This window comes from Aythya ferina (assembly GCF_964211825.1).
Source record: "Aythya ferina genome assembly, chromosome: 2".
Classification (NCBI taxonomy): domain Eukaryota; kingdom Metazoa; phylum Chordata; class Aves; order Anseriformes; family Anatidae; genus Aythya; species Aythya ferina.
In genome coordinates this window covers 54,572,292-54,599,987 of record NC_140297.1, presented here as the reverse complement: position 1 = coordinate 54,599,987, position 27,696 = coordinate 54,572,292, and the positions used below count along the sequence as shown (strand labels likewise).

General features: G+C 38.3%; 1 protein-coding gene across 3 annotated transcripts in view; it reads left to right on the top strand.

Moving 5' to 3' along the window:
- The window catches only part of ADCY1 (adenylate cyclase 1), a 165,325-nt gene that overhangs the window by 108,820 nt on the left and 28,809 nt on the right, over nucleotides 1-27,696 (top strand). For all 3 annotated transcript variants that reach the window (XM_084510067.1, XM_084510065.1, XM_084510066.1), the window contains 5 exons: nucleotides 12,667-12,822; nucleotides 17,129-17,323; nucleotides 19,254-19,351; nucleotides 22,676-22,760; nucleotides 27,339-27,428. In XM_084510067.1, the coding sequence (XP_084366193.1) occupies nucleotides 12,667-12,822; nucleotides 17,129-17,323; nucleotides 19,254-19,351; nucleotides 22,676-22,760; nucleotides 27,339-27,428 (624 nt within the window). The remainder of the gene's footprint in view (nucleotides 1-12,666; nucleotides 12,823-17,128; nucleotides 17,324-19,253; nucleotides 19,352-22,675; nucleotides 22,761-27,338; nucleotides 27,429-27,696) is intronic.

Here is a 27,696-nt window from a genome sequence, read left to right as displayed (position 1 = left end):
AGTTAGAAAAATTTATCTCTTTCTGATACATTAAATATTCACAAATCCATACTCTATGCTTTAGATACATAGATGTTCTTAGTATCATCAAATGTCCTGAAGTATAGTAAATATTACTCTGTTTATGGATGTTATTAGAGGGAAAAACAAAACAAACAAACAACAACAACAACAACAAACTAGGCCAGATCCTGTCAATCTCAGAGCCCCTTCTGGGAACTTTATACTCATGCTTAGACCCCGCTAAATAATTTTCACTGTTGATTCCTCAGTAATCTTTCTCACTAATCCTGTTCCAGCTTTCAAATTTTGTGCTTGAAATTCAATTTAAATTTCTTTTAACAGAATGGGTCTGTTTTTCAATAGAATTCTTTCTTTTTCATTGGCAGCACCAGCATTAGGCAAAGTATCTTTGCATCAGTTTTATGGCTGGCATAGTAGACTCGCAGATGCTCAGCTCAGTAGCAAGCTTAACTAGTCTACTTCACTAGAACTATTATTCTCATGCAGTGTAACACATCCTAAGATTTGCCTATGTCTGCAGTGATAGCCAGGTGGATTTTTCTTAGGCTTACTTACTTATATTTTCTACATTAATTCACTCTCTACCTGTGTCTCTCTAATTTTGCGAAAGCACATTATTTTCTCTAGATGAGAAACTAGCCTAGCCCAGACAATTAAGTACATTTCCTGAGGTACTTCTCTGGATAGCCAAGCAGTGGTAAGAAATTATGAAGTTTTTCTAAGGAGAAAGATTTCTCAGAACATGTAATTGTTTCCATTTACAGAAGTGGGCCTGCCATCACTGTTAGTCATTGCCAGCTTAAGGGAACCTGCTTCACTTGAGTAACTTTGCCAGGTCAATATAACCTTTGCCAGGTCATATTTGCAAATACAAATAATCCCACAGACCATTAATGGTAGGCAATAGAGATGTTTCCAAAAAAAGGGAACTATAAACATTATGAAAATCATAGATAAAGTCTATAGATACATTTTATAAATGATTCCTATATATTCATAAATGCATCATGGATTCTAAAACATACCTTGACTGTAATGACTAATTAGCTTAATAGGTTGCTAAACACCACCTGCAACTTTTCTACTAATGTGCTAGTGAGTTATGCACCATGTATTCAAATACATTTGTTTTATTTTATTTGTGGCAATGTAAATCACACAGTGTCTGCATCTACTGTTTGAATAGTGCATATGATGGTTGTTCATGAAAAGTGAGTACCACATCTGTTCACATTTTGGAAACTAGCTATACAGTGAATGCAATGAAAAATAAGTTTGAAATATTAAAAGACAGAGAAAGAGAGGGAAAGACACATTATATTTACAACTTCTCTTCAAATATTTCTCTGAAGGGGCTGACATTTATCCTTCTTACCGTACCTTGTACCTACAAAGACATGCCAGGCAGTCTCAGAAAATCCGTTCTTTAGCTTGGACAGCCATAACATACTATCTGAAATCTCTGAGTAATGCTATGACCACTCTGAAAATCACAACTAAAATGGTTTACATCTTTTCTGAATACTTGTCTAGTTATTCAGCTGGAAGTAGATGACAGAGGAAGGGTGTTCTGTCTCCCACCTATTTTGCTGCAGCGAATCTGCAGAAAAATGATCTAAAGACGGTGCTAAAATTTCTATTTTATTTTTGTCCAAAAAATAATTATGACCAAACCCAAATACCAGCAGTTTATTTGAGAAGAGAACTTAATGCAATAGTTGAAGAAGAGATCACTTTTGTCAGTCTTAAGATTTTAGGAAAACTTTACCCAAAACCTGGAAGTTAAAGAATCCTCTTAATAAGCAAACACAGCTCAGGAGAATTCTTTGGAAAGTACTGTTTAAAATGTAAAAATTCTTGTAAACATTAGAAATTTGTAATGCAGTTATCTACAGCACATACTTGTGGCATAATTTATTGTGAAGTACAGATGGATTTGACAGCTCGAAAGGTTGATCATTTAATTTCTTTGACTCATGATCTGCCTATTAAGGCAGAAATTCTTTCTGCACACCTGAGATTCATTCTGCATGACAACAGGTGCAAAAAAAGTGGCAAAGACTGTCACATCATTGTCATATCTACCATAAACAGATGTGATTTTACATTTCCTATATTGCAGTCCTCTCACCAAGGAGTGGCTGGAAAGTAAACAAATTTTCTATCACTTTGTTGCTTGAAAAGGCAGTATTTTTGATTTGGAGCCCAACATCCTCCTTTACTATTAATCAACATAACTTTGTTCCATGAAACAAATGATCTGCCTTCAATATTAAAATAAATCACTAGGCCCCATACTTTTCCACCACAAGCAACAGGTTTTGTCTGCTTATGTCTTTCTTCTAGCTGATTTGACATTTTTCCCCAGTCTTGAATTATTCTCATGTAATAGCACAGAGTAGACAAAACAGATTGCTTCATGATTACTTCTGTGTTTTGTATAAATGAAATACTTAGTAACTACATGTGCTTACCTTCTGGCTTAATTTGTAAATCACTTTTATCTGTGAATCATTGTTAGCATCTAGTGTATTTCACAAGTATAACTGCCCATTTACACTCTTGAGACAATTTCTTTCATGTATTAATAATATTTTCTTCTTAAGTGAAGTAGTTTGATGTGTATGATTGATGCATTACTACGGCATTTCACAGCATGTTGTTAGACTTTGCCTGACTTCACAGAATCACAGAATTTCTAGGTTGGAAGAGACCGCAAGATCATCGAGTCCAACCTCTGACCTAACACTAACAAGTCCTCCACTAAACCATGTCCCTAAGCTCTACATCTAAACGTCTTTTAAAGACCTCCAGGGGCGGTGGCTCCACCACTTCCCTGGGCAGCCCATTCCAATGCCTAACAACCCTCTCAGTAAAGAAGTTCTTCCTAACATCCAGCCTAAAACAACCCTAGCGCAACTTTAGCCCATTCCCCCTCGTCCTGTCACCAGGCACGTGGGAGAATAGACCAACCCCCACCTCGCTACAGCCTTCTTTTAAGGTACCTGTAGAGAGTGATAAGGTCGCCCCTGAGCCTCCTCTTTTCCAGGCTGAAAAAGCCCAGCTCCCTCAGCTCCTCCTCATAAGACTTGTTCTCCAGACCCATCACCAACTTCGTCGCCCTTCTCTGGACTCACTCGAGCACCTCCATGTCCTTCTTGTAGCGAGGGGCCCAAAACTGAACACAGTACTCGAGGTGCGGCCTCACCAGAGCCAAGTACAGGGGGACAATCACTTCCTTAGGACTGCTGGCCACACTGCTTCTTATACAAGCCAGGATGCTGTTGGCCTTCTTGGCCACCTGAGCACACTGCTGGCTCATATTCAGCCGACTATCCACCAATACTCCCAGGTCCTTCTCCACTAGGCAGGTGCAGGACCAGGCACTTGGCCTTGTTGAACGTCATACAGTTGACCTCAGCCCATTGGTGCAGCCTATCCAGATCCTCCTGCAGAGCCTTCCTACCCTCGAGCAGATCAACACATGCACCTAACGTGGTATCATCTGCAAACTTACTGAGGGTGCACTCGATGCACTCATCCAGATCATCAATAAAGATATTAAAGAGGACTGGCCCCAGCACCAAGCCCTGGGGAATGCCACTGGTGACCGGCCTCCAACTGGATTTGACTTCATTCACCACTTGTTTTAAAAAGTTCATCTTAGTAAGGAAAGATTCTCAATAGCCTCTAAAGTAGATGCTGAAAATTTTCTAATCATCATCATGTGAACAATTAAAAAAAAAAAAAAAAAAAGAGAGGAAAAATGTGGAGGAATGGTTAAGTGAAATAGGACACGTGGATGTTGGGCAGTTAAGAGGCAATGGGCTAGTAAAGTACCGTACTCAACTCACATGAGTCTGGCACGTACAGAGCTGGCTGAGAGCCAATCAGGCTCAAGGACACAATGCCCTTGAGCGATTGGGAAAGTCCCTAAGGCGGGACGGTGGCTAAAAGAAGGAGGAACTACCTGAAAAGAGCGGGAAATGTTAGCCAATCCTGAGCTTAGTATTTGCAATATGTATGAGTTGATTATGTTCGAACTAGATAAAAGGCGACAGAGCTATCCATTAAGGTTGAAGTTCACTGTTCACTCATATTGAGCGTCTGTGTCTTCCTTCCGTCGACAACAAATTGGCGCCCGAACAGGGACCGGTCTGAACGGGATTTGGACACTGCTGGCAGTGATCCTGGGCCACGTGTTCGACGGAATAAGGGAGGATCCGGTCCTGCAACACAGCCCAGGAGGTGGAAGGGACAAGAATCCCCGCACCCGCGTCGGGAAGGTGAAAGGGACGTGGAGTCCCCGCACCCGGGAGAGGATCCCGCCGGTCACGCGTCGCCGAGGTCTGAAAGGTGAAAGGGACAGGAGTCCCCGCACCCGCAGCTCAGAAGGTGGAAGGGAGTCCCCGCACTCGGGATGAGCCTATAAAGGGTCCCGCCGGAAAAGCGCCGCCGAGGTCTTTGCAAAGGCTGTAACTGTATATATAAAGGTATGAAAGACAAGCGGCGTATAATTTGCTCAGATGATTTTTAGAAAAGCGGAGTATTTTAGATATAGATTGTAGAAAAAGATTTGCCAGGGTTATTAGCATATGCAGTAGCGCAGGGTTGTTTTACAAATCGTGATACAGTTTTTTGAACAAACAGAGTGGCGTAAATTTGTAGATAAATTGTTTGATGTTATTAATGATATTAAGTCTGCTAAAAAATTATTGAAGCCTTGGAAAACAGTCACTAGCGCTTTAGCTACACATCAGGCTGAGCAGAGAGTCGCTGCTGCCGCTACAGAGCGACTGGGATTGCCGGGAAGCGCTGGAGCTGGGCATTGCCCACTGCCGCCTTCAGTGAGAACGGTAACGCTGCCTCAGGGGGCTACGGGGCAGTGGGAGCCTCCCCCCCCTCAGTCACCGCCACGAGCAGCGCTGCGCTTGGAGCTCACCGTGTGGTGAGTCGGCACAGAGCAGAGGGACGGACATCAGGACCCTGCAGCCTGTCTGACGGAACCATGGAAGCAGCGGCGGCTGTGCTGCTTCTCTCTGGCATGTTTTTGATCTGTGGAGACCGTGCATGGCAAGGAGTACCAGCCAATGCTTTTGGAGGTCCGTGTTACCTAGGGCGACTCACACTTTTCGCTCCAGATTTACACTCGTGGCAGAACTCGACAAGGAGCAGAAGAATTAAACGAGAACTAAAAACTTTGGGTTCTGACTGTAATGATGATGTAGAATTGTGGGGTCCAGCAGAAAGATTCTTTGCTTCTTTGGTGCCTGGTGTGGGAACTGCACATGCTTTGACTAACATTAATAAGCTTGCTTGTTGGGCTGTTAAACAATCAAATGTAACAACACAAGTTCTTTCTGAAATGTCACAAGATATGGAGAGTCTAAGACATGCTGTATTGCAAAATAGGGTCGCTATTGATTTCTTATTGCTGGCTCAGGGACATGGGTGTGAAGATGTAGAAGGAATGTGTTGCTTTTATCTTTCTGACCATGGTTAGTCAATTCACGACCAGTTGAAATTGTTAAGGGATCATACACAAAAAATTGTAGTACAAGATAGTTGGTTTGAAGGTTGGCTTAAATCTGTTTTTGGGAACATGGGTGGATGGGTTTTCTTAGTTAAAGAGGGACTTCGCTTTCTACTTATAATTATATTGATTATAGTTGCTGCACGTATGATCTTTAACTGCCTAACTAAGAAACTAGAGCAACTCACAGAGAAGGTATTTGTAGCGCAAAATAAAAACGGGGGAATTGTGGAGGAATGGTTAAGTGAAATAGGACACGTGGATGTTGGGCAGTTAAGAGGCAATGGGCTAGTGAAGTACCGTACTCAACTCACATGAGTCTGGCACGTACACAGCTGGCTGAGAGCCAATCAGGCTCAAGGACACGATGCCCTTGAGCGATTGGGAAAGTCCCTAAGGCGGGACGGTGGCTAAAAGAAGGAGGAACTACCTGAAAAGAGCGGGAAATGTTAGCCAATCCTGAGCTTAGTTTTTGCAATATGTATGAGTTGATTATGTTCGAACTAGATAAAAGGCGACAGAGCTATCCATTAAGGTTGAAGTTCACTGTTCACTCATATTGAGCGTCTGTGTCTTCCTTCCGTCGACAACAGAAAAAAGCTAAAGGACTAAATTGAGTGAAACGATGGGTCTAAAATTACTGCATTCATTATTTATTTATTTTTATTATTTCAATTCAAACTGAAGCTCCATTTATATTTGTAGGACATTTCCTTCTCTGTAAATTTGATTGATTAAGTCTGTTTAGGTCTGCATGGACATGCCACACATTTCTCTAATTTTTTCTTTCTTTTTTCTTTTTTTTTTATTTTCCAACTGTATTGTATTTGTGTTTTCCACAGAGCACTTATGGCCCAAGAAATCCATCCATACGTCTAGCAGTTCCCTTGGACATTTTTGCATTTGTCTCTACTTGTCCTGTCCACATTGTCTCAAGAAAGTCTTTGTGATCATTATGCTTTGCCAGCTTTCCGAACTAATTCATTTTGAGGATATTTTGACATTAGTGTTTACTAGCCCTTTTGAAGTGCTAGAGTTTAGATTCCTGCTCTAAATAGTAACAGAATAAGAGATCTTTACAGCTAATGCAGGGCATGTGAAAACTCCAGCTACTCAAACTCTCTCCTTTGATAGCATACCACATGCAAAAATACATTTGGCAAAAGTGGTCTAATTTGAAATGTACCTAAGTATCTAATTTGGGGTACACACTAGGCACACATTGAGGATTTCTGTTTTCAAAGTGATGCTTGCCTGCAGCTGCCATTGCTGTCGTGCCTAGGAGAGTCCAGCCTGGTTTGTATTTTGAATATCTGACAACTCCTGAAGAATTTAACTAAGAGATTTAAATGCCTAACTTGAACATTTTAAGTTTTAACACCCCATTTATACCTTAGCAGAATCGTTTTAAAAGATAGACACAGTGTTTTGATAGAAGCTCTAGATTATTTCTAGTTGGAATACACACACCCCAACACTGTAAGTAGACTACTTGTGCTACCACCCAGCAAACAGTGTGCTACTCTAGATCTTCAGGACTGTTCCTGCAGTTGCCATGAAGCTGCTACAGCATTTATGATTTCTGTGAAAGTATTTTGAATGTCACTGATATCTTCTTTTTTCAGTACTGTTTAAGCACTGTAGCTGAATATAGCCAGGGGAACAACAGTCTGCTGCTGTTTCTGAGAATCCCAGATAAGCACCAGTGAATCCCTTACTGGAGTATCACATGAGATTTAAACACTGGGGTGTTTTCCCAGAATTTTAATCAGTATTTTTTTTTGTTTCCTGTGTACTTAGAAATGCTCACAAAGCTGTAGACAGTCAGGCTGCTTTCAGAGTGCTTTTAATCCCAGCTCTTAACCTTGTTTGCTGACTGCTTTGCAGCACATAACCAGCCTTTCTAAAATTATGAAGCAAAGGAACAGTGAACAAAATAAAAAATGATCCCAAGGGTTAAAAAAAGGAGTGTGAAAGTAAAATGCATTGACAAAATGAGCTAGGATGAGAATGCTGCACAGCTTTCCTGTAATACTGTCCTAGAGCAAGTTTAAAGAACAGGCAGAGTGAAAGATGTTTTGTTTGTTTGTTTGTTTCATTTTTATTTGTTTTGTTTGATTGTTTATCTTAAGTCTGTTTTAACAGACTGCACTGCATTTCTTGCCATTATCAGAGGCTTACAGCAGAAGGTGACCTTACTGAAATGCTCCACTCAAAAGTTCTCTGTGTAAAAAATGTTGTCCTGCAGTCAAAAGAGTAATGATAATTTAAAATAAGGGACAAGATTTGTGAGATGAAAGTGGGAGAGTTCCTTTGTTTGTGCTTTTTTATGCTGTGTATATATAAGAGTAGAATGGAAAATCTCCAGGCCCAGTGTAGAATCCATAGGTCCTGCAACTATCAGACCAAAACATAAATAAATAAATAAATAAATAAAAAGATATGTATAAAATTATCCATGATCTAGGAACTGCCATTGTGCCCTACTTGTGTGTATTGCAATGTCTTTGGCATGTTTAGGGCCTTGACCAGCCATGAAGAACAGAAGATATATGTGTTCCACACATTTTCATAGCATGGCACAGTACCTGGATTTGGAGGGGGCCTCTGGAAGGTCTGTGGTCAACCTCCCTGCTCAAATCAGGGTCACCTTCACAGCTAGATCCACTTTTGAAATACAACAGGTTGCTCAGGACAGAAGCATCCAAAAAATGCCACAGTTTTTGCAGTAGTTCACTCAGAATGACATGAAGAAGGGGGCCCACAGTTGACTTCAGATGATTTTAACTGTCACAGATATGTTTTGCCAGCCGATTTTGCAGTGGCTATCCCTGCTAGAGTGGAGACTGAGGCAGACAAAGCTTCAGGTGGCAAATGTAGTCTTCCACTCCCAGCTTGCAGAAAGTGCCTAAGGCTTCATTCTGCCATGAGTGATGTTCCTCTGTCCTGCAAATGTGCTGTATTGGAGGAGCTGTGCCATCAAGTAGAAGGAGTTCCTGGAAGAAGTGAGCAGATTGCACAACATCAGAGAAGATGAAAGGGGGATTGATGGGATCTTCTCTGTGATCCAACAACTTGAAGACCCTCAGACCCCAACTGTAGGAGAGAAGCTGGCAGTATCCATACCCCACTGATGAGGTACATGTAACCTCTGTATGAAGGGAAGGGTGGAAGCTGATTACCTCTGGTACCAAGAGAAAGGCTCCTGCCCCACCTAGAGGCTTATATCTACAACATAGGTTCACTGCCCTCAGTGTTGAAGAGAATTCAGATATCCCTACAAGCAAAGAAACTTATCCCTCTAACCCATGCAAGATCACCAGGAAGAAATGACAAGTCATTGTAATGGGTGACTCCCAATTACAGGGGACAGAGACACCCATTTGACTTATCAACTAGAGAGATTTGCTGCTTACCAGGAGTCCAGTTCCAGGATATTGTGGAGGTACTGCTGAATCTCACCCAGCCCTCTGAATACTACCCCCTCCTGTTATTCCATGTAAGCACAAATGATACTTCCAGGGGAAATATCTGGCAGAGATCTGGGGAAAATAATCAAGGGCATGGAGTCCAGGTGGTTTTCTCTTAAATCCTCCCAGTGATGGGAAAGGTTGTGAGGAGGACACTGATAGTACAGGTCAATAACTGACTATAGACCTGGTGCTGGTGACAGGGTTTGAGAGCATGGGACCCTGTTTGCAGATCAGCATCTGTTTGGGAGAGATGGGATCCAGCTCATGAACTTGGGCAGAGCTATTTTTTTTTCCAGTAGGATGGCTAACCTCATAAGGAGGGCTTTAAACTAAGCATGAGAAGGGAGGGAGAAAGTAACCAGCAATCCTGTGTTGGACAGGGTTGTCAAGAAAAGGGCATGGGGTGATATGACCATGAGGGATCACTAAAGCAACAAAATGGGGCCTAAGCAGGATCACCTATAGCTTTGCATGTAAGCAAGGAACTGACTACAAGGCACCAATATGGAGAAAAGCCCTAAACCCATTCTGGGATTCCAGCATTCCAGGGAACCTCTCTGAGGTGCCTATATACTAATGCAAGGACCATGGTGAATAAGCATGATCAGTAAGAGCTGTGTGAAGTTGCAGGGCTATGATCTTGTTGGGATCACAGATATGTGGTGGATTGAGTCCCAAGAATAGAGTGATGCAATGGAGGGATACAGGCTCTTTAGGAAAGACAGGATGGGAAAATGAGAAGGGGATGTAGTCACTTATATGAGAGAGAAGCTGGAATGCATGGAGTTCTGCCTGAAGATAGATGAGGATCCAACTGAGAGCTTACATGTATGTTAAGGGGAGGACAGGTAAAGGGGACATTATAATGGGTGTGTGCTGCAGGCCACCTGACCAGGAAGAACAAGAAGATGAGGCCCTCAACAGACATACAGGAGAAGCCTCATGTTCACAGGCCCTGATCCTCATGGGGAACTTTAACCACCCTGATGTCTACTGGAGGAACACAGCAGGACAGAAACAATCCAAGAGGTTCCTGGAGTGTGTTGGCAATAACTTCCTCCTCCAAGTGACAGATGAGCCTACAAGGAGAGGTGATCTGCTGGACCTCATACTCACCAAAAATGAGGGCCTTGGGAATGTGAAGGTCACAAGCAGCCTTGGCTGCAGTGACTCTAAGATGGTGGTTCAGAATCCTGAGAGCAAGGGAGGAGGGTGTAAGCAAACCCTGGACTTCAGGAGAGCAGACTTCAAAGATCTGTTTGGACGAATCCCATGGATTAAGGACCTGTAGGGAAAAGGGACCTAAACAGGCTGGTTAAAATTCAAGACTCACTCCCTCTAGAGTAGTCCATCCCAATGAATGAGAAGTCAGGCAAAAATGCCAGGAGGCTCAAACACATAAAGGAAACACACAGATGATGGAAGTAAGGATAGGTAACCTGGGAAGCATACAGAGATGTTGTCCAAGTATCCAGGGATGAAGTTAGGAAAACTAAATAGAATTGTTAGAAACTAAACTAAATAGAATAGTTAGGAAGACTAAATAGAATTGAATCTGGCCAGGGATATCAAAGACAGCAGGAAGGGTTTCTGTAAGTACATCAACAACAAAAGGAAAATTAGGGAAAATGTTGTCCCACTGCTGAGTAACATGGGATACCTGGTTACACAGGAAATGGGAAAGGCTGAGGTACTGAATGCCTTCTTTGCCTCAGCTTTTACCAGCAAATTGAATGCTGCAATCCTCTGCTCTGCTGCAGAACATGGCTACACCGGAGCTGGTTGTATCAACTACATTATTATTGCTACATTAGGAAAATTTGTAAATAGAGTACCTGTCCAAAAAGTGTGTTTTAGCTGTTGAGAATGTTAGCTCAACGGCTGATCACATCTGCCGTACTCAAGTGTAACAACTATTTACTTGGTGTCCTGAGGAATACTTAGTGTCCTGAGGAATACCTAAATTATATTTACTGTATGAACAACCTTGTAGATCATCTTCTGTGTGATCACTGCAACACAGCACAGTCTTCTGTCAGGATGTCCTGAAAAGAGTTCATACTAGGAACCTCTTAACAGAGACTTATGTTGAACTATATTTGATCAAGTGACACACTAGTGTCCTTTTAGATTCCAGTTGATGACTGTGCACTACAGTGCTGGTAATATTAGCTGGCTTTAATCAGATTTTCAGTGTACAATAAAGTACATAGGCACACATAAGAACCTTTCCACATTTGAAACAGGCCATATATATCTATACATATATAAACATATGTAACATATCCATCTGTTAATAAAAATGTTCAAGTATTTACACACAATTCATTTTTGTGTTTCGTGAACAGTGTAACTCACTAAACAGTGTATTGGTAGGCCAGTAGGATATACTCTTGATTCTCTAGAAAGTGCAAGTGCTTAACTGTGTGTTAAACAGCATAGCAAACTAATATCTGAGATGCCATTCAAAATATAAGCATAGCGTCATTTACTTCCATCTCTCTAATTTAGATATCCTTGAAAACATGCATTAAACAAATGCTTACAGATAATACATACTTCTTCATTCCTTGATAATTAAGTAATGATGTAAACTGTTCAGTAAATCATAGCATTGTGAGAACCAGACAGCAAAGCCGCAGTGTCATTTGTGAGGTTTAGGACATTTAAATAAGAATTTTGCAGTATGATTTGCTCTGTCTTCTGTATTTAGGAGTGCTAGAGACCAAATCCTCTGCTACTTCTTTATTTTGCTGTTCCAGAATAGGTTAATCTTACAAGCTTAAATTCCCATTCTGTCGTGGCATGGGGTCCTTCCACATTTCCCATGAAGCTGCTTTACATATTTTACATGCCAGAAGCATGAATAACATTGGTATAAATGCTAAGGGCAGAATAAAGGATTACTCTTTTTCTATCTGTGAAAGCATCTGAATGCATACTAGAGGTTTACTAAAGTCAGCAAGAGTTAAATACATGCTGAAAAGTTAAGTTAAGCAAGAAAATATTTCTCTTTGCTGAACTGTGAGCTCTGTTGTAAAATGGAAAAATTATACTCAACCCTTTGAGAATAATTCTCTGTGGTATAATGCTTCATACTTTGAAGAAATGAGATTTAAGGTATAATTTCAGTGTGTCACAATCTCTTTCTGGGGCATGTATGTATCTTTTAAGCAAAAGCAATCCTTTTCTGATTTTAATGAGTTTACCAGTGTCTGAATTAACAAAATGAGGAAATAAGAATGAGACAATCATATTTTTAACATAACTTACTAAGAATGTTAATTTCCTCCAAATATTTCTTCTATTTCCAGATTTTTTTTTCAGTTTAAAGAAATAAAAATGTAGCCTCTTTTATGAATTTGTCATTATTTTTAATAGTCTACATTTCTATGTAGACTATGTAACTATTCCCAAAATGTTAACTATAAGTTTAAATATTCTGTATAATAGATTTTATGTACTAGATTAAAAAAAAAAATTAATAGTCTTCATATGTAAATATGTAATGTTTATCAAAATGCATTGCTTCTTGATCAGATTACTGCTTTGTTCTAAACACTAGATGATACAGATATCTGCAGGTATGTATGGGAATGTTAATGACAGTTATAAATACTATTTTTTGATCAACAGATATTTCCTGGACTGATTCTGTCAGACATTAAGCCTGCCAAAAGAATGAAGTTCAAGACAGTCTGCTATCTGCTTGTTCAGCTCATGCACTGTCGTAAGATGTTCAAAGCAGAGATCCCTTTCTCCAATGTCATGACGTGTGAGGATGACGATAAGGTAATTCATATGGACTCTTTAAGTATCGGTTTCAGGGTCACATAAAGCAGACCTGCTCTGAGTATTTGTGGGATGGCCTGGCCAGCTGCTTCATGTGTTCCTGCTGCGGCTAGAGCTATCTAATGACCACAGCAATGGGAAATACATGCAGCCATCTCACACTAAAGACAAAATTTAATTATACCAGGTCTTACATTTGGAGCTCCTCTTGAATAAACCAGCACAGGTGTCTTACATGGCTTTTATTAAGGGCTTCTTTCAAAGGAATTAGAGATTCTGAGGCTATTTATGCAATTACCAAGAGCTGCTCTTTTGCATCATGAGTCCACCACAGTCTGACACTGATAGCAGCAGATGCAAAATAAGAACATAATTTTATATCTCGAGGTGGTTCTCTAAAAAGCAAAAAAACTGCTTAGTAAACAAAACCCTTTAAGTCCCTAATAAAAATATTCAAGTCCCTAATTATCAAATACAGTTTTCTTACTTTTGAATAGCTTTTAATGCCATAACTCATGATTGTTTTATATGCTAGTAGATCCTGGTATACTATCAGAAATTTATGGAGAAAAAAAAAAACATTTGAAGACTTGACTTGCCCTTCCTATTCTCTTTGCCGGCAGGTGGCAATATTGTATATGCTGCTCTACCAGTGCTCCAAAGCAAGAAACGTGTGCATTGGAATCAGCAATTCATTTTGTATTTGACTGCTCCACTTCTATTTTTATTTTTTTAATTATTATTATTTGAATTATGTGCAGTTACTGAAGATTCAATCTTCAAATCTTACTTAAAGAATTTAAGTAATCTTACTTAAAGAATTATAACTTTTCTAGTTTGTATTTTACATGCGCATGTGTTTCTTCTGGGGGAAAAAGAGAAAATCCTGTTAGCTTCTTTAAAACACAATTTCAGTGAAGAATTTCAGAAACTCCAGATTCACTTTTGAAATAGGCCAATACAGGGACTTCGGTATGGCTTTTCAGTTGTAAATTAGTGCTTTTCTTTGAGTATTTTTAAAAAGGCAACACACATAGTCTTTGAAACATATGCAGTTCTCTACAATGATTCTAATGTGTATATATGTATAAATACTGTAGTATACACAGTAAATCCAGATATGGTTTTCCCAGGGTTCTGATGTGTTATTCTTGTTGTTGTATTATTTTGTTTTGTTTGCTTGTTTGTTTTTCATGTGAGAACATATACAGTGAAGTTCTGAAATGCTTTCTTTGTCTGAACCAGCTATTCCATATTCCAAGCTTTTGTACCTGATACACTTTTAACATGGAGTGTGATACATGTTTTTAATATTAACACACTGTGTTGCAATCCAGAGTTTCTTCAGAGCTATCAGTCCTCTAATCAGTTAAAGCAAGGTTTGTCTATAAAGACTTTAAAGTCAACACACTACTGCAGTATATATTTAATTATTTCTGAGTAATATAAATAGAATCATACAATATTCTGAGTTGGAAGGGACCCACAAGGTCCAACTCCTGGCTCCACCCAAAAATCAGACCATGTGTAGTGCTGTGACCCTGTCCTTGGGAAGACTGAGTGCCTGACCACCCTCTCAGCGAAGAACATTTTCCTAATATCCAACCTGAATTGTAAGACGTAATATCACAAGTGCAGCTCCACTTGCATAAGAGGGCACAGCTGTGGTTACGCAACCCCATGCCGTGCACAAGGCATTCCCACATACTCCCAGCCTGCCCCAGAGGCCTCCTCCGACATCTAAATAGGAGACCAGGCAGTATGCTCAGGCACTGTTCTCTGGACTGTTCACACTGCTGAAGTGCTAGCTTGCACCTTGCTCTGTTTTGAACTACCCTGTGTAGATGTCTCCAAGACAGACTTTTGGCCTGGTCCGTGGCTCTCTTTTATTTAGGATTTATAGATAAAAATATTGTCATTAACAGTCTGGGCAAACATAGATACACACATACACACCAGCCCAGGAGACAGGATTATTCTTGATCGTAGATAATACATCATATAACTTTACTGTATGAAATAATAACAGAAGAAAAAATAAGAGACTTAAGTAATTAACTGTGAGCAACACCTAATTTGACTTAGCACAGTAACTTTGACCCTATTTTAGAGTAATAGTTAACAGTGTTTATTTCATTGTTTACTCCCATTTCAAATTTTGAAGCAAAGAAGCATTTTTAAATTATTTTTATTTTTCTTAAAGAAAGCTGTTTTGCTCATCCCTATGTGCTCATCCCTGTGGTTTAAATTCAAATTATTAAAAATTCCAGCAGATATTTTTGCCTCACCCTAAGCAATTTATATGTTAACTTTTTTATCTTTATGAACAGCAAAACTGTTAATTCCTGGCAATATTCCCTGACAGCACATAGTTTCCATATAAACTTGTGGGAGAGCTGGTAGATTTTGGCCTGTTTGAAAGATGTTCTGCAACAGAACAAATTTATGGTTAGAAATATTTAGAATAGTTGTATGACTCTCAAATTAAGATTTCTGTTATGGTTAAATAAAAGCAGAGGATTGGATTTGAAAGCTCCAATCCACATATGTCCATACAGTTAATTTTCATGATGAAATAACTACTTCTTACACCACATTCAACTTCATAAGTAATAGGATCTGATAGTTTGAAGAAAAATATTTCAATTTGTTATTATATAAAATATTTTTTTATATTTCATAATTGATTAATAAACTACTTTCTATATATGGAGACAACAAAACAGGACTACAGTTGTAGTCCACTGTTTATTCAATGATGAGGATCTTACAACAACTACTTTCTGTGGAGTAAGACAGGAAAATGCCATTCCTACAGAATTACTTAAATAATGAGCACCACCTCTTTTTATCATCTGGTTTAGAAGGATTTATTTTTGTAATATATCCTTTAAAGAGTGGGCTATTAAGTATTGACTGCTGTGAAGAGAGAAATTTATAACAGCTTGCTGACAGACTCTACTGATTATAAACTGAGCCAATGGAGTCCTTTTCCCTGACCAGACTCACCATTTCCTAATGTGTTGAATACTCTTCCTGAACTCCACAGATGTTAAATAATACACATATATAATATTATGTATATATATATAATGTAATATAACATGTTATATTATATTACATTTATATTACATTATATATATTATATAATTATATATATATATTATATTATTTTTATTTTAAAAGTTCAACTTTAGTGAGCTGGGCTGTCAAAACCCATTTGGGAAGTGAGGCTTGACCCTTTTTAAGCTGAAAAGAATACTCAATACCTTATTCTTCATGCTAATTGTTCAAAATGCTAATTATTATATGACTGGGTTGTGGGTTTTTTGTTTGTTTGTTTGTTTGTTTTGCACAATTGGCCTACATCTTTATCACTCTATGTTAAAAAATTAAGAAGTTACAAGTCTGTTTTGTGAAAGCCCTAATCCTTTCAGTGTGTGCTGATACATGGACAGTCATACTAGTGCAGATCTAACCATAGTGGCTTGAATTGCAATGCCCTCAACTGAAGGTTAGCACCATTGTAGCTGAGATGCTGCTCACCATCTCTGTGAGTGTTCTAAACTCTCTCTGTGAGACACGTTGTCTAAAATTCCTTTCAGATATGCTCTGCAATAGATCTTTTGCACTGACAAGGACTTTGAGGGATCATCTTTCCTGTTATGCTATGTCAGCCTTGAAGGTATGAACCCCAGTGAGGAGCAGTTTAGCTCTGATAATTTATTAAACTGCTCCATCCAGATGTGCAAGTGGCCTAAAAGTGCATACTAAAGAGATCTTAACAAGAGAGATCTAATGCGAGTTACAAATAGGAAAATCTGAGATTTCTGATCCTCCAAAATCATATATGGTCATCATGCAAGAAGTAATGGAAAATTTTATTTCCAAATATATGTTGACACTTTGGTGGTCTTGGCCAGTAGGACTTTTCTTGTGTCATGAAGAGCATGGCTGTCACATCTTTAAGATGTGCAGGGCTCTGTGTCTTTCATTAAGATAAAACTTCTAATGATTTTGCTAGGTAAAGTGACTTTGGGATCAAACTGTTTATCTCTTCAGTGGAAAAGAAGTCTCAGGAGAGTATGTAAAGAAGATTTCTGCTGATGAGGATTGAAATCCTGGAACACAGTGGGAATATGATCATCAATTCTAAAGAGATCAGGATTTCACCTAAAGAGTTTTTTTTTTTGTAGTTGCTTTTCTTAATGAATTCCTCATACTGACTGTAAACTTGGGATAATATGAACACAGTAAATGTCAATGTTAATAAAAGTCTGTGTTTTTTTCTTAATTTCTGCTACAGAGGAGAGCTTTAAGGACAGCCTCTGAAAAACTCAGGAATCGTTCCTCTTTTTCTACCAATGTCGTATACAACACTCCTGGAACTCGAGTAAACAGATACATCAGCCGTTTGATAGAGGCCCGTCAAACTGAGTCTGAGATGGCTGACTTGAACTTCATTACCCTGAAATATAAACAAATTGAGCGTGAAAATAAAGTAAGTGTTTTTAAAATTATTTTTACTGATTTCATTGACTGTGAGCCAACTAGCATTTTTTTGCTGTTGTTTTTTTAGACAATATTTAAATTCTACTCACTATCTTTAAGTAATCTGATGGATTATCTTTTAGCTAAGAAGACCAAATTATCTTCACCTTCTATGGAAGCACTTGGAAGGGAGAAGAAAGATCAGTATCTTTCTACTCATCAAGCTTCTCATGCTGTCTCATGGTGATGTGGCTGCCTACTTATTCATTGGCTATGAATGGCATTCATGGAAGGCAGGATGCTTCCCTCTGCATATGTAGCCTGATGTGGATTGATCCAATCCATCCTATAAAACAAAGAAAAGCTTAAATCTCTGGGCAAGGTTCTGACCTCATACCAGTATAACTGTGCTGAAAGTGGTGGACTTCCTCCAGAAGCACATAAATACATATATAGGAAGAGTTATCAAAGTAGAACTGTTTGTTCCTACCTTTTATGTTTGTTTTTTTTACTTATTATTATTATTATTACTGTTTTGTTTCAAAAAATAGAAACATTTGGTTTATTTGTTTTTTTTTAAAAGCAAAAGTAATACAGTTTTGGATTAGTTTGGTGGTAACATTTAATTCATTTTTCCACTGCAAGTCACATCATAGTCTAAGATACTCTGTGAGTACTATTTGAAGATAGAAGTCTGTGTGCCCCATTGGACCCATTTTTTATTTATTTTTTAAAGTCTTGAGCTTTATCTTTGATTTCAGGTTCCCATAGTGTTTATTATTTGATTTTGTTTGCTTTTGAAGTAAGAACTTTATTTTGCATATGGCAGGTGAAGTTTACTGAAGGAAGGGAATATTTTGATTCAACTGTATGGTGTCTTTTGGGAATATTTAGAACTTTAAAATTGTCTTTCATATGTTTAGCTTTGCTCGTGTTTGTTTGTTTGTTTTTTCCTTTAAATTGCAACACAAGGTTTAAAAAATCCAAAACTTCCTGGAACTGACTTTTTGTTTGTTTGTCTGTTGTGTTTTTTTTTAATTCAATTAATGTGTTTTTCCAGGCTGCTCTGTATTTCACACTTGTATATGTTTCAAATTAGACATGAGAATAGCCATTATGACAGTAGTATGTGTATTTTATAATCTTAAACTAAATGCTGTAAACTCTGTTCCCTGAGAAAATACTGTATCTTGCAAGATGCAGTATATTATTCCTATACTAGCATCACAGGGTTAGAGTATGTGGAATCATGGCTTCAATTTCCTTTGATTTTAACTGGCGTGTGTGTATCTCTACTGAACTGCTTGCTTTCTGAGGTTATAATCACATCCTAGTCAGGAGTGTTTTTGTGTAAATTTAGTGTTACTCTAACAGATAGAACTGAATTCTAGCTTTTTATGATATAAATGAGGTTGAAATTTGGATCTTTCTGACAAAACTCTTCTGTTATAAGGACTGTAGCTGGAATCAGGGACAATAATTGCTGAAAACTGAACCTAATCTCCCAGTAGCACTTGCCTCCAGCGTACCCATCAGTATCCTATCCTGAGTGTTTGAGGTGACAACGCTCCTTGAAGGCAGTACCAAGGGGTGGAGGAAGGAGGGATTTCCTTCTCCTTCTGCTTTGAAATGACTGGCTCATTTTTGTACCAGAAGATAAACTTATGCCTGGGTCTAATGCAGATTTGACTAATTCGAGGGTGAAAACTAAACAGCTAGGCCAACAAAAAACTGAAAGAAGGCTATCAAGCAAGATCTTGCATAGACCTGCCTCATTCATTTTTTGTGAGAATTAAACAACAATTATTTGTATGTTTGCAAAGTGGGAAGAGACTTGTTCTATTTTAGTTTATAGCTCTTTCTTGCTGAGAATGGTTAATTGTGGGTGGCAGGGTTTGTATAAAATGCTCACTGTCTTCATTTCCTCCTTTTTCTAACAGTACCACCAGCTTCAGGATGAATACTTCACCAGTGCTGTAGTTCTCTCACTAATTCTAGCTGCCTTATTTGGCCTTGTCTACCTTTTAATAATACCACAGTAAGTTTCTGTCTTTTGCTATTATAATTTGAAGTTGAACATCTTCAAGCATCCTGCACAAAATCAAAACATTCCTGTCTCTGGAAATGACAATAAGCACCAAAGCCAGTAGCTGCTCAAACAGGGGATTGTCTGTTGATCTTTCCTCAGACTATCTCATCTATTTATCCAAATGACCCATGATATAGAATCATTGAATGGCTTGGGCTGGCAGGGACCTTGAAGATCATCTAGTTCCAACCCCCCTGCCATGGGCAAGGACACCTACTGCTAGACCAGATTGCCCAAAGTCGGCCTTAAACTCTTCCTGGTATGGGACATCCAAAATTTCAACGTCATTGATACCTTATTTAAAATGGTTTCTTCCCTGGTCTCTTTCGGTTTTGATGTTTTCTTTTCTTTTGTTTTGTTTTCTTTGTTTGTGGAAAGATTTATTTGGAAGTTGAAAAGACCAAGATCTGCTAAAGATTTTTAATTTAAAAGTTTTCTACACTGCAGACACAGATGTTACAGCAGCTTTTCTAAATTTGTGTTGGCTTTGAACTAGCTACTTCAAATATTGATGGAAACACTCTTACCTGAGTTGCAGTCTGGGCTGCACTAAGACAGATATAACCAAATATTGCGGGTGAGGGGAGGGGTGTTGGTACTTATTGTTAAGTGATATAATGTAGTGATTAATTCAAGTTTTGCCAGTTCTATGTAAATGCTTACTAAAGAAAAAATATTAGATGTAATTTTCAAATCTACAAGTTATAAGTAGATGTAATTGTTTCCAAGTTATAAAAAAAAAAAATAGTATTTTTTTTCTAGATGAGAATATCTAAACATTGAAAATAATCTTCACTCACTTTTACTAATTATTAGGATTTCAGTGGAAATAGAACTGGCCACAGAGTAATACTTTTGAAAATCCAATTTTGAATCCAATCTTTCATTTTCACAAATCTCTAGTCAGAACAATGCTTACTCTTATATGGTTCTATTGTTTCTAACTGAAAGTTTGAAAGTAATCTTTTTTACTTTGATAAGTCACCATATAATTTTTAATGTGATACCTGTCACCTGAAGAATTCAAAATCACTTACAAAAATCATGTAGTTTCCATACTAACAACCTCTGTTGACTGACTGGAGCACAGTTGAAAACACCTTCACCTACTTCTGAAGTAAGGCCCAGCTGCATTACATAGCAATCTAAAGCAAAGATAGACAGAGCATTAGTGTCATTGAAAGTAGAATGAGTTTCCAAGAATTGTGTACTATGGTAGTTGCTAACATTTACAAAAAGTAGGAATCACTTAAAAAACAGATAGACAGATATTCAGCTTAAGCTCTTGTATAACAGATGTGGAAACACCAGACATAACTACTGCATGCCAGGAAAATGGACTGGTTCATCACTGGGCCAGTTAGAAAAGCCTCTTACTGAACAGTCGCAAATTCTCTCTTCCAGTGTGTCTGTGAGCAGTGGCTTTAGACAGCAAAACTACAAGCTTGCCCTGGCTCTTTCCTTGCTGTGACAGTAATGGAACCATGATGAGCTAGACTAAAACTCTGGAAGTATCAGAAAATTTCTCCTTTCCACAAAACTTGGAGTTCTAAACTACTCAGTTGCCAAAAGTAGTTGTAAATATGACTAGGAATGCAAAAGCCAAGAGAAGACATGTCATGTGTTACTACGGTGGAATAGGTGATAATAATGGTGTTTGACATGTATCACAGTATTCCAAGAAGGAAGTTCAAAATCTAAAGACAATTGTTGTAAGATAGTCACTTGCTGCGTAAAAACATAAATGCAATAGGCTTGACATTTTCACAATTTCTGTGTTCATCTCAGCAAAACAGCTAAGGACACAATTATATCCCTAGTTGTGGTTGGTGGAAGAAAGTCTATGTTTCTGTTGACTTTAGCTGTTCAGTTATGGATGCACACATATAGCATAACCACTAAAAACCTTGATTATGAACCTTGCTAATATCTTATGCTGGGTTGAATTATAAACAAAAAGAAAAGCAAAAACAGCAGTGTAACCCTTTGTTACTGGTGCCAATCCAAATATCTGTCAGGGTCCCACTCAGCACTTGTTGTCTGTTGCTGCCTTGAAAAACATTGTTGCAGTCCCCTGCATCTTCTTCTTGCATATTATATCCTAAATACATCTTGCATGTTATATCCTAAATACAAGACAGTTATCTTAAAATGTAGGGGAGTCTGCTATCTATTAGTACTTGTATTTAGAATCCACATTATGACAGCATCTAGAGTTCCTTCTTGGTTCTAGATAAACATACTATACAACAGCATTTTCTCTGTTTGGGTATTGATAAATTCTTACATAAATTCTTCTATGAATATTAAATCAAAATCAAATGTTGAGATGTTTTACTACAGAATAGTGCTGTTTTTCTTCTACTGTTACAAGAAAACGTAAATTTTTCAAGATTAAGGGCAACATACATGTTGTTTTCACAAGACTAGAAAGGAGGGTATGAAGATCATTCTATGTTGCTGTTATATGGCCTTGTTCCATGGCTGGCATGGGGCCAAGCTGCACTTGAACATAAATCAAAGCACCAGCTCTGGTGGATTCATTTTTGCTAGGTTGCTCACATCTATAAAGTACTGTTCCAATAACACTGGCTTGCTGGAGGATGGAAGCTCTTGGCCTGTATCCCTCTTCTCATTTTGAAAGACCAGAAGAAGGAAGATTTAAGTCTTAATTATAAGACTTACTACAGCATCTTTGCAAAAGCTAAGATTTTTCTTACCATTTGAGAAAAAAAAAATCAAAAGAAGGGAATTGCTCTGTGTCAATAGAAGTGAGTGCTGTCCATTCTGATTTTATTTGACCTGTCCATTCTGATTTTATTTGACTTGATAAGTAACAGGTTTGACTAGCCTCTGATTTCAGAATCTTTGAGAAGGAGAGATTAGAAGGGAAAAGCACCAGGTAGCTGTTACACAGCTGTCAAGGCCAAATAATTGGGTTGCACTCTCCACTTTCCATATCATCCTGCATTAGTCTAAAATTAGGAAGCGTCTCTCCTGACACCCTGTAAGGGTGACTTTTTTAGATGATTTGGTCTCCTTGCTGTGGTCAGAGTGGGTACTATGTACAGGAATGTTTACTGATTTCTCATCCTTGAGAGAAGTGTATTTCACTGTGAGTTTTTTCCCTGCAATGGTTAGCTTTACAGTAAGGGTGAGGGAAGAGATCCTCCAGCACTCATCCAACACCATTTCAGAAGGACGCCTGTGCTGTTTGTTCTCATATCTACTACTAAGTTGGGTTGAATTACTTTTACTGTATTTTGCTTTTAGGAGTACCATAGTCCTTGTCCTCCTGGTGTTCTGCATATGCTTCCTAGTTGCTTGTATAATGTACCTACATGTCACACGAGTACAAGTAAGTGATTTAAGAATATTTTATCATTCCTTCTTTTACTGGCTATGCCTTGTTTGTCTTTTGGACTATGAAGCCATCAATGCACACTTGATAGCATCAGAGTCTGAAATCTGTGTGCTTTTCAAGCTTATTGCTAAGTAACATATTAGGCACTCCAAATCATACAAAATGTTTCACTTGAATGTGGACCTAAAGGTATCCATGAGTAATTTTTGAAGCAGTATAGCATTCAGTGCCATTAATGCTATTTATTTTTGTTTCTTTGTTTTCTTCTTTGCTACATCTTCACTGAGTACCTATCACCGTCTGAATCATTCCAGTGCCCAGATGAACGGCTGCTTTCATCTGGCATTTTCTGACAATGAAGCATGCTATTTTACCTTCCATTGCAATTGGTATCTAAATATAAAGTGCTGCTAACTTCCCCTGTGTTTTTAAAAGATTTCTTGTCAAAGCGTCAACCACTTTGATTATAACATACAATGTTTTGCACATGCAACCTTTGGCTTTTTCAAGAACTTTAGAAATTATTAATCCTCCTGCATTACATTTTCACAACAGTAATAATGAAGAAGGACATTTAGCTGTTGTAGGCAAGAATAAGATCAGCCAGATCAGAATAAGACATCTAAAGACTAATTTTCTGATGAAAGACTATTTTAGTGGTTTAAACCATTTTTAAAGACATTAATTAGGAGAAAACATACAGTTAATCAGCAGTAATTAACATACACTAATTTTTTAGTTGAAAATATGCCCTTTGGCAGGAGGAAAGAAATTGTTTTCATGGAAACATAAATAGTATGTTAGCAGAGTATCTGGTACAGAGCAGATTTTTTTATAGACCTACACATTTTTAGGGGAGTAATTTTGATGATCTCCTTTGTTTCATAAAGGCACAGTAGTCTAACATGTGTTGTTCTGTGTATGAACAGTAAACACAGATGAGTTTGTAGGAAATTGCTCCTCTTTATGCCATTTCCCTGGAACTAGCACAAACTTAAGGTTAGTTCCAGCAGTCCACAGGATTTGAACTTCAGATTCCTCTAGAGATCCAGTATTTTACAGGACCAAATCCAGTATTAGAAAAATAAAAATACATAAAAATTCTGAATAGAACAGTTTGAAATTTTGTGGAGAAGTTTTCTCTTGTATAATGAATAAAAGTTAACTAATATACTATGTATAATGAATATAGAATTATGAACTGGGCACTCTGTAAATTGGTATTCTGGCATTTATTTGCTATTTTACATTTGACAAGTGACTTGTGCATCTCACTCATAAAATCACTATAATAATGTTGAACTGTACTGGTTACCTAGTATTTAGGAGATCTGACAGTAAATCTTTAGTTAATAAAAATCCCACAAATAAAACAAAGGAAATGAAACACAAAATGCTTTATTGTGATGAAAGAGCAAATTTCAAACTGACCAAAAGTCAGAAATATAAAGCTTTTATGTGACAGTCAGAACTTTCATTCAGACATCTTACACATTACCTTTTAAAGTTTTATTTTCCTTTTTAACCTAGTAGCCTACCATGTCAACAATTATAACATATATAACACACACACACACACACAAAAAAAAAGTCTATGCAAATGGGTCAGGACCCATTGATTTTGAATCTGTGTTTTGCTTTGTCGTTATTAACCATGCAGCATTATCTTCAGACTATGGGAATTCCCAGCATTTTATTATTACTGTTTTGACCACTGTAACTGATTCCATTGCAAACTGAATTAATGATATATATATTTATATATTTATTTTATATGAAATCATTATAAAGGTATTTTATTTGTGTGAATAAAAATACAATTCTTGCCTCATATATGCATAGATTTTGGTCTAGATGGGTGGACACCTTGATGGGTAAACAAACAGTCTGGATGATCAGATTCAGAGTATAGTGGTTAACAGGTCACACTCTACCTTGAAAGCAGTAATATACCAGAATATTTTATTGATGCTGACTAATACTTAAACTGTATTCAGGTGTGACTAATTAACTCAAGCCCATCCTGTTCTTACACAAATTTACTATTTATATTACATCAAATGTTCCCCATTTATGCTTATGTGTGCTGAATCCACACTGAAGCCAACATGTACTCTCAGATCACACAGGGGTTTTATTTTTTCTGTAATCATTGTATTTCCATGTTTTGCAGCCCAAATGAAGTTGATTCATCTATAACTGTATCAGACTTTGAATTCTGTGTTCACACATACAGAGGAAATACCTCTCCATATGTAAAAGGAAGGCGAAACATTTAATTACATAATTTCTGTTGTGCCGAGGCCACAAAAGCTCCTCTGTGGGTACTATGGTGCCTGCTGGAAACTATGCTTTTGCTGTTGGTGATGAGTTGAACATCTTTAATTCAGGAATTGTGACTTTCATTCAAAAATTATGTTTTTGCTTGTTTCATTTGATCTTAAGCCAAACCCAGTCTCAGCCCACTCCTTTTAAGGGACACAGGATAGTTCCTACTCCTTAAACTTGATTCTTTCATACACTTGATTTTTGCCCCTTGAAAGGAAGGGGCAAATGGAGGAATGGAGGAAGTCCCATGGTCTGAAATAAGTATTGTGGATCCCCTAAATAATAGATGTCCCAAATGTTCTCAGTGCAAAGGGAAAAGAAGGAAAGCATCTTTTGGTGAAAACAAAGTGGATCTCTACATGTGGTGGTTTCACACCGAGGGCTATCCAAGCTCCACCAAACCAATCTTTCACTCCCTCTCCTCAAGAAAACAGGGTGAGAAAACATGATGAAAAAAAAGCTCAAGGGTTGAGATAAGAACAAAGAGATCCCTCACCAATTACTGTCACAGGCAAAACAGACTCAGCATAGGGAGAATAATGTTATTTATTGCCTATTACTAAGAAGAAACTAAAAGCAAACTAAAAACACCTTCCACTGCTATCTCTCTACCTCTATATATCTATATACCTCTAAATACCTCTGCATATCTCTACATACTCTTCTACCTCCTCCCCCTGAGCAGCACTGGTGAATGGGGAATGGGGGCTGTGGTCAGTCCATAATGCTTCATCATCTGCCACTCTATAATGGTCAGTCTCTGCCTCTGTTCCAATGTGGGGTCCTTCCCACATACAGTCCTTCCCAAACTGATCCTATATGGGCTTCTCACAGGCTGCAGTTCTTCAAGAACTGCTTCAATATGGGTCTATATCACAGAGTGAAGCCCTTCAGGAATGGATTGCTTAGGTTCCCCATGGACTTCATCTCCTGCCAGACCACCTGCTCCTGCTCCTCCATGGGCTGCAGTTCTGGCCCAAAGTCTGCTCCTGAGTGGAATCTCCAGGGGCCGCAGCTTCCTTCAGGCTGCTTACCCCTGCTGCAGCATGGGGTCCTCCATGGGCTGCAGCATGGAGATCTGCTCTGCTGTAGTACACCACAGGCAGCAGTTGGACAGCCTACTCCATCATGGGCTTCTGCAGGGTCTGCAGGGGAACTTGTACTCTGGCAACAGGCAGCAGTTGGACAGCCTACTCCATCATGGGCTTCTGCAGGGTCTGCAGGGGAACTTGTACTCTGGCAACTGAAGCAACTCCTCACCTTCTTGGTCACTGACCTTGGTGTCTGCAGGGTTGTTTTTCACTCTCTCCCATCTGCTGTTGCACAGCAGTTTGTTTGTTTGTTTGTTTGTTTTTCTCTTTCTTAAATCTGCTCTCGCAGAGGTGCAACCAATGTCACACACTGGCTCAGAGCTGGCCAGTGGTAGGTTCCTTTTGGAGCTGGCTGGAACTGGCTCTTATCTAACATGAGGCAGCTTCTGGACTCTTCTCACAGAGGCCACTACTCCTCCCCCCACATCAAATACCCTGCCACATAAGCCCAGTACGGCTGAAACAATCATAAGTACTACACCCTAACAGACTTGTTGCTTCTCTCACACTTTTTGTCACTCATTTCATGTATGCTCCACAGCAGTGAACACTTCATACTTCAGTGTTGGAATTGGGGTAAAAATGGAGATGAGCAAGAGATTCACAAGACACCATTCCACTAAACATTTTTGTTCTCTGCTGCTCTTTCTGCTCTGACAAATTCAATATTTTAAATGTGTCCTTATAATTAAAACTACCCTGGCATTTAATGTGACTATTATAGTAGAAGACACAAATAGCGCTGAAAGATTCCTTGCTACCATAGTATGTTCTCTTGAATCACTATTTGTAGCTGATAATTTACAAGGCAATATGTGTTTTGGGTATATTCCCTATGGGAAAAAAGTCAAATGCCATCACAGATTACTGTTTGCATTATGAGCAGGCAGCCTACTAACCTTTCAAAGAGTTTTAATTATAATAAGAAATAATATATCATAATAACAATTTCAAATGTATTACACCCAAATGCAATTATCATTAAAACACGTATACACAATTATAACTGCATGCTTGTTTCATAATTTACACTGCAGGAAAAATTCTCATACCACTTTGTTCACTGTAAAAAGGTTACTAAACAATAGTTAAATGTGTTTTAAAATATATTTTTAAAAATGGTTATCTATAAATCTTTTTTTCTCTTCCTTAGTGTTTTCCAGGGTGCCTGACAATACAAATTCGTACCATTTTGTGTATTTTTATTGTGATATTAATATACTCTGTGGCTCAAGGATGTGTGGTGAGTATTTAGATCAAATATTGCCTAATTTAATATTATGTTTAAGAACAACCTGTTACAGATACCATTAAACACATACCATGTTATGGTGTGGTGGACTCCTACTTTTTTGATTATTCATGCACACAGAGCATGTTTCTTCAAAATTAAAGACCTTTGCCATAATTTGAACTCTGCTGATTATATGATCCACTGAAGCTTCTCCTGTATGATATGAATTTGCTCAATACTTCAGAAAATTGAGCTTCTTTTACAGCTAGTTCTACAT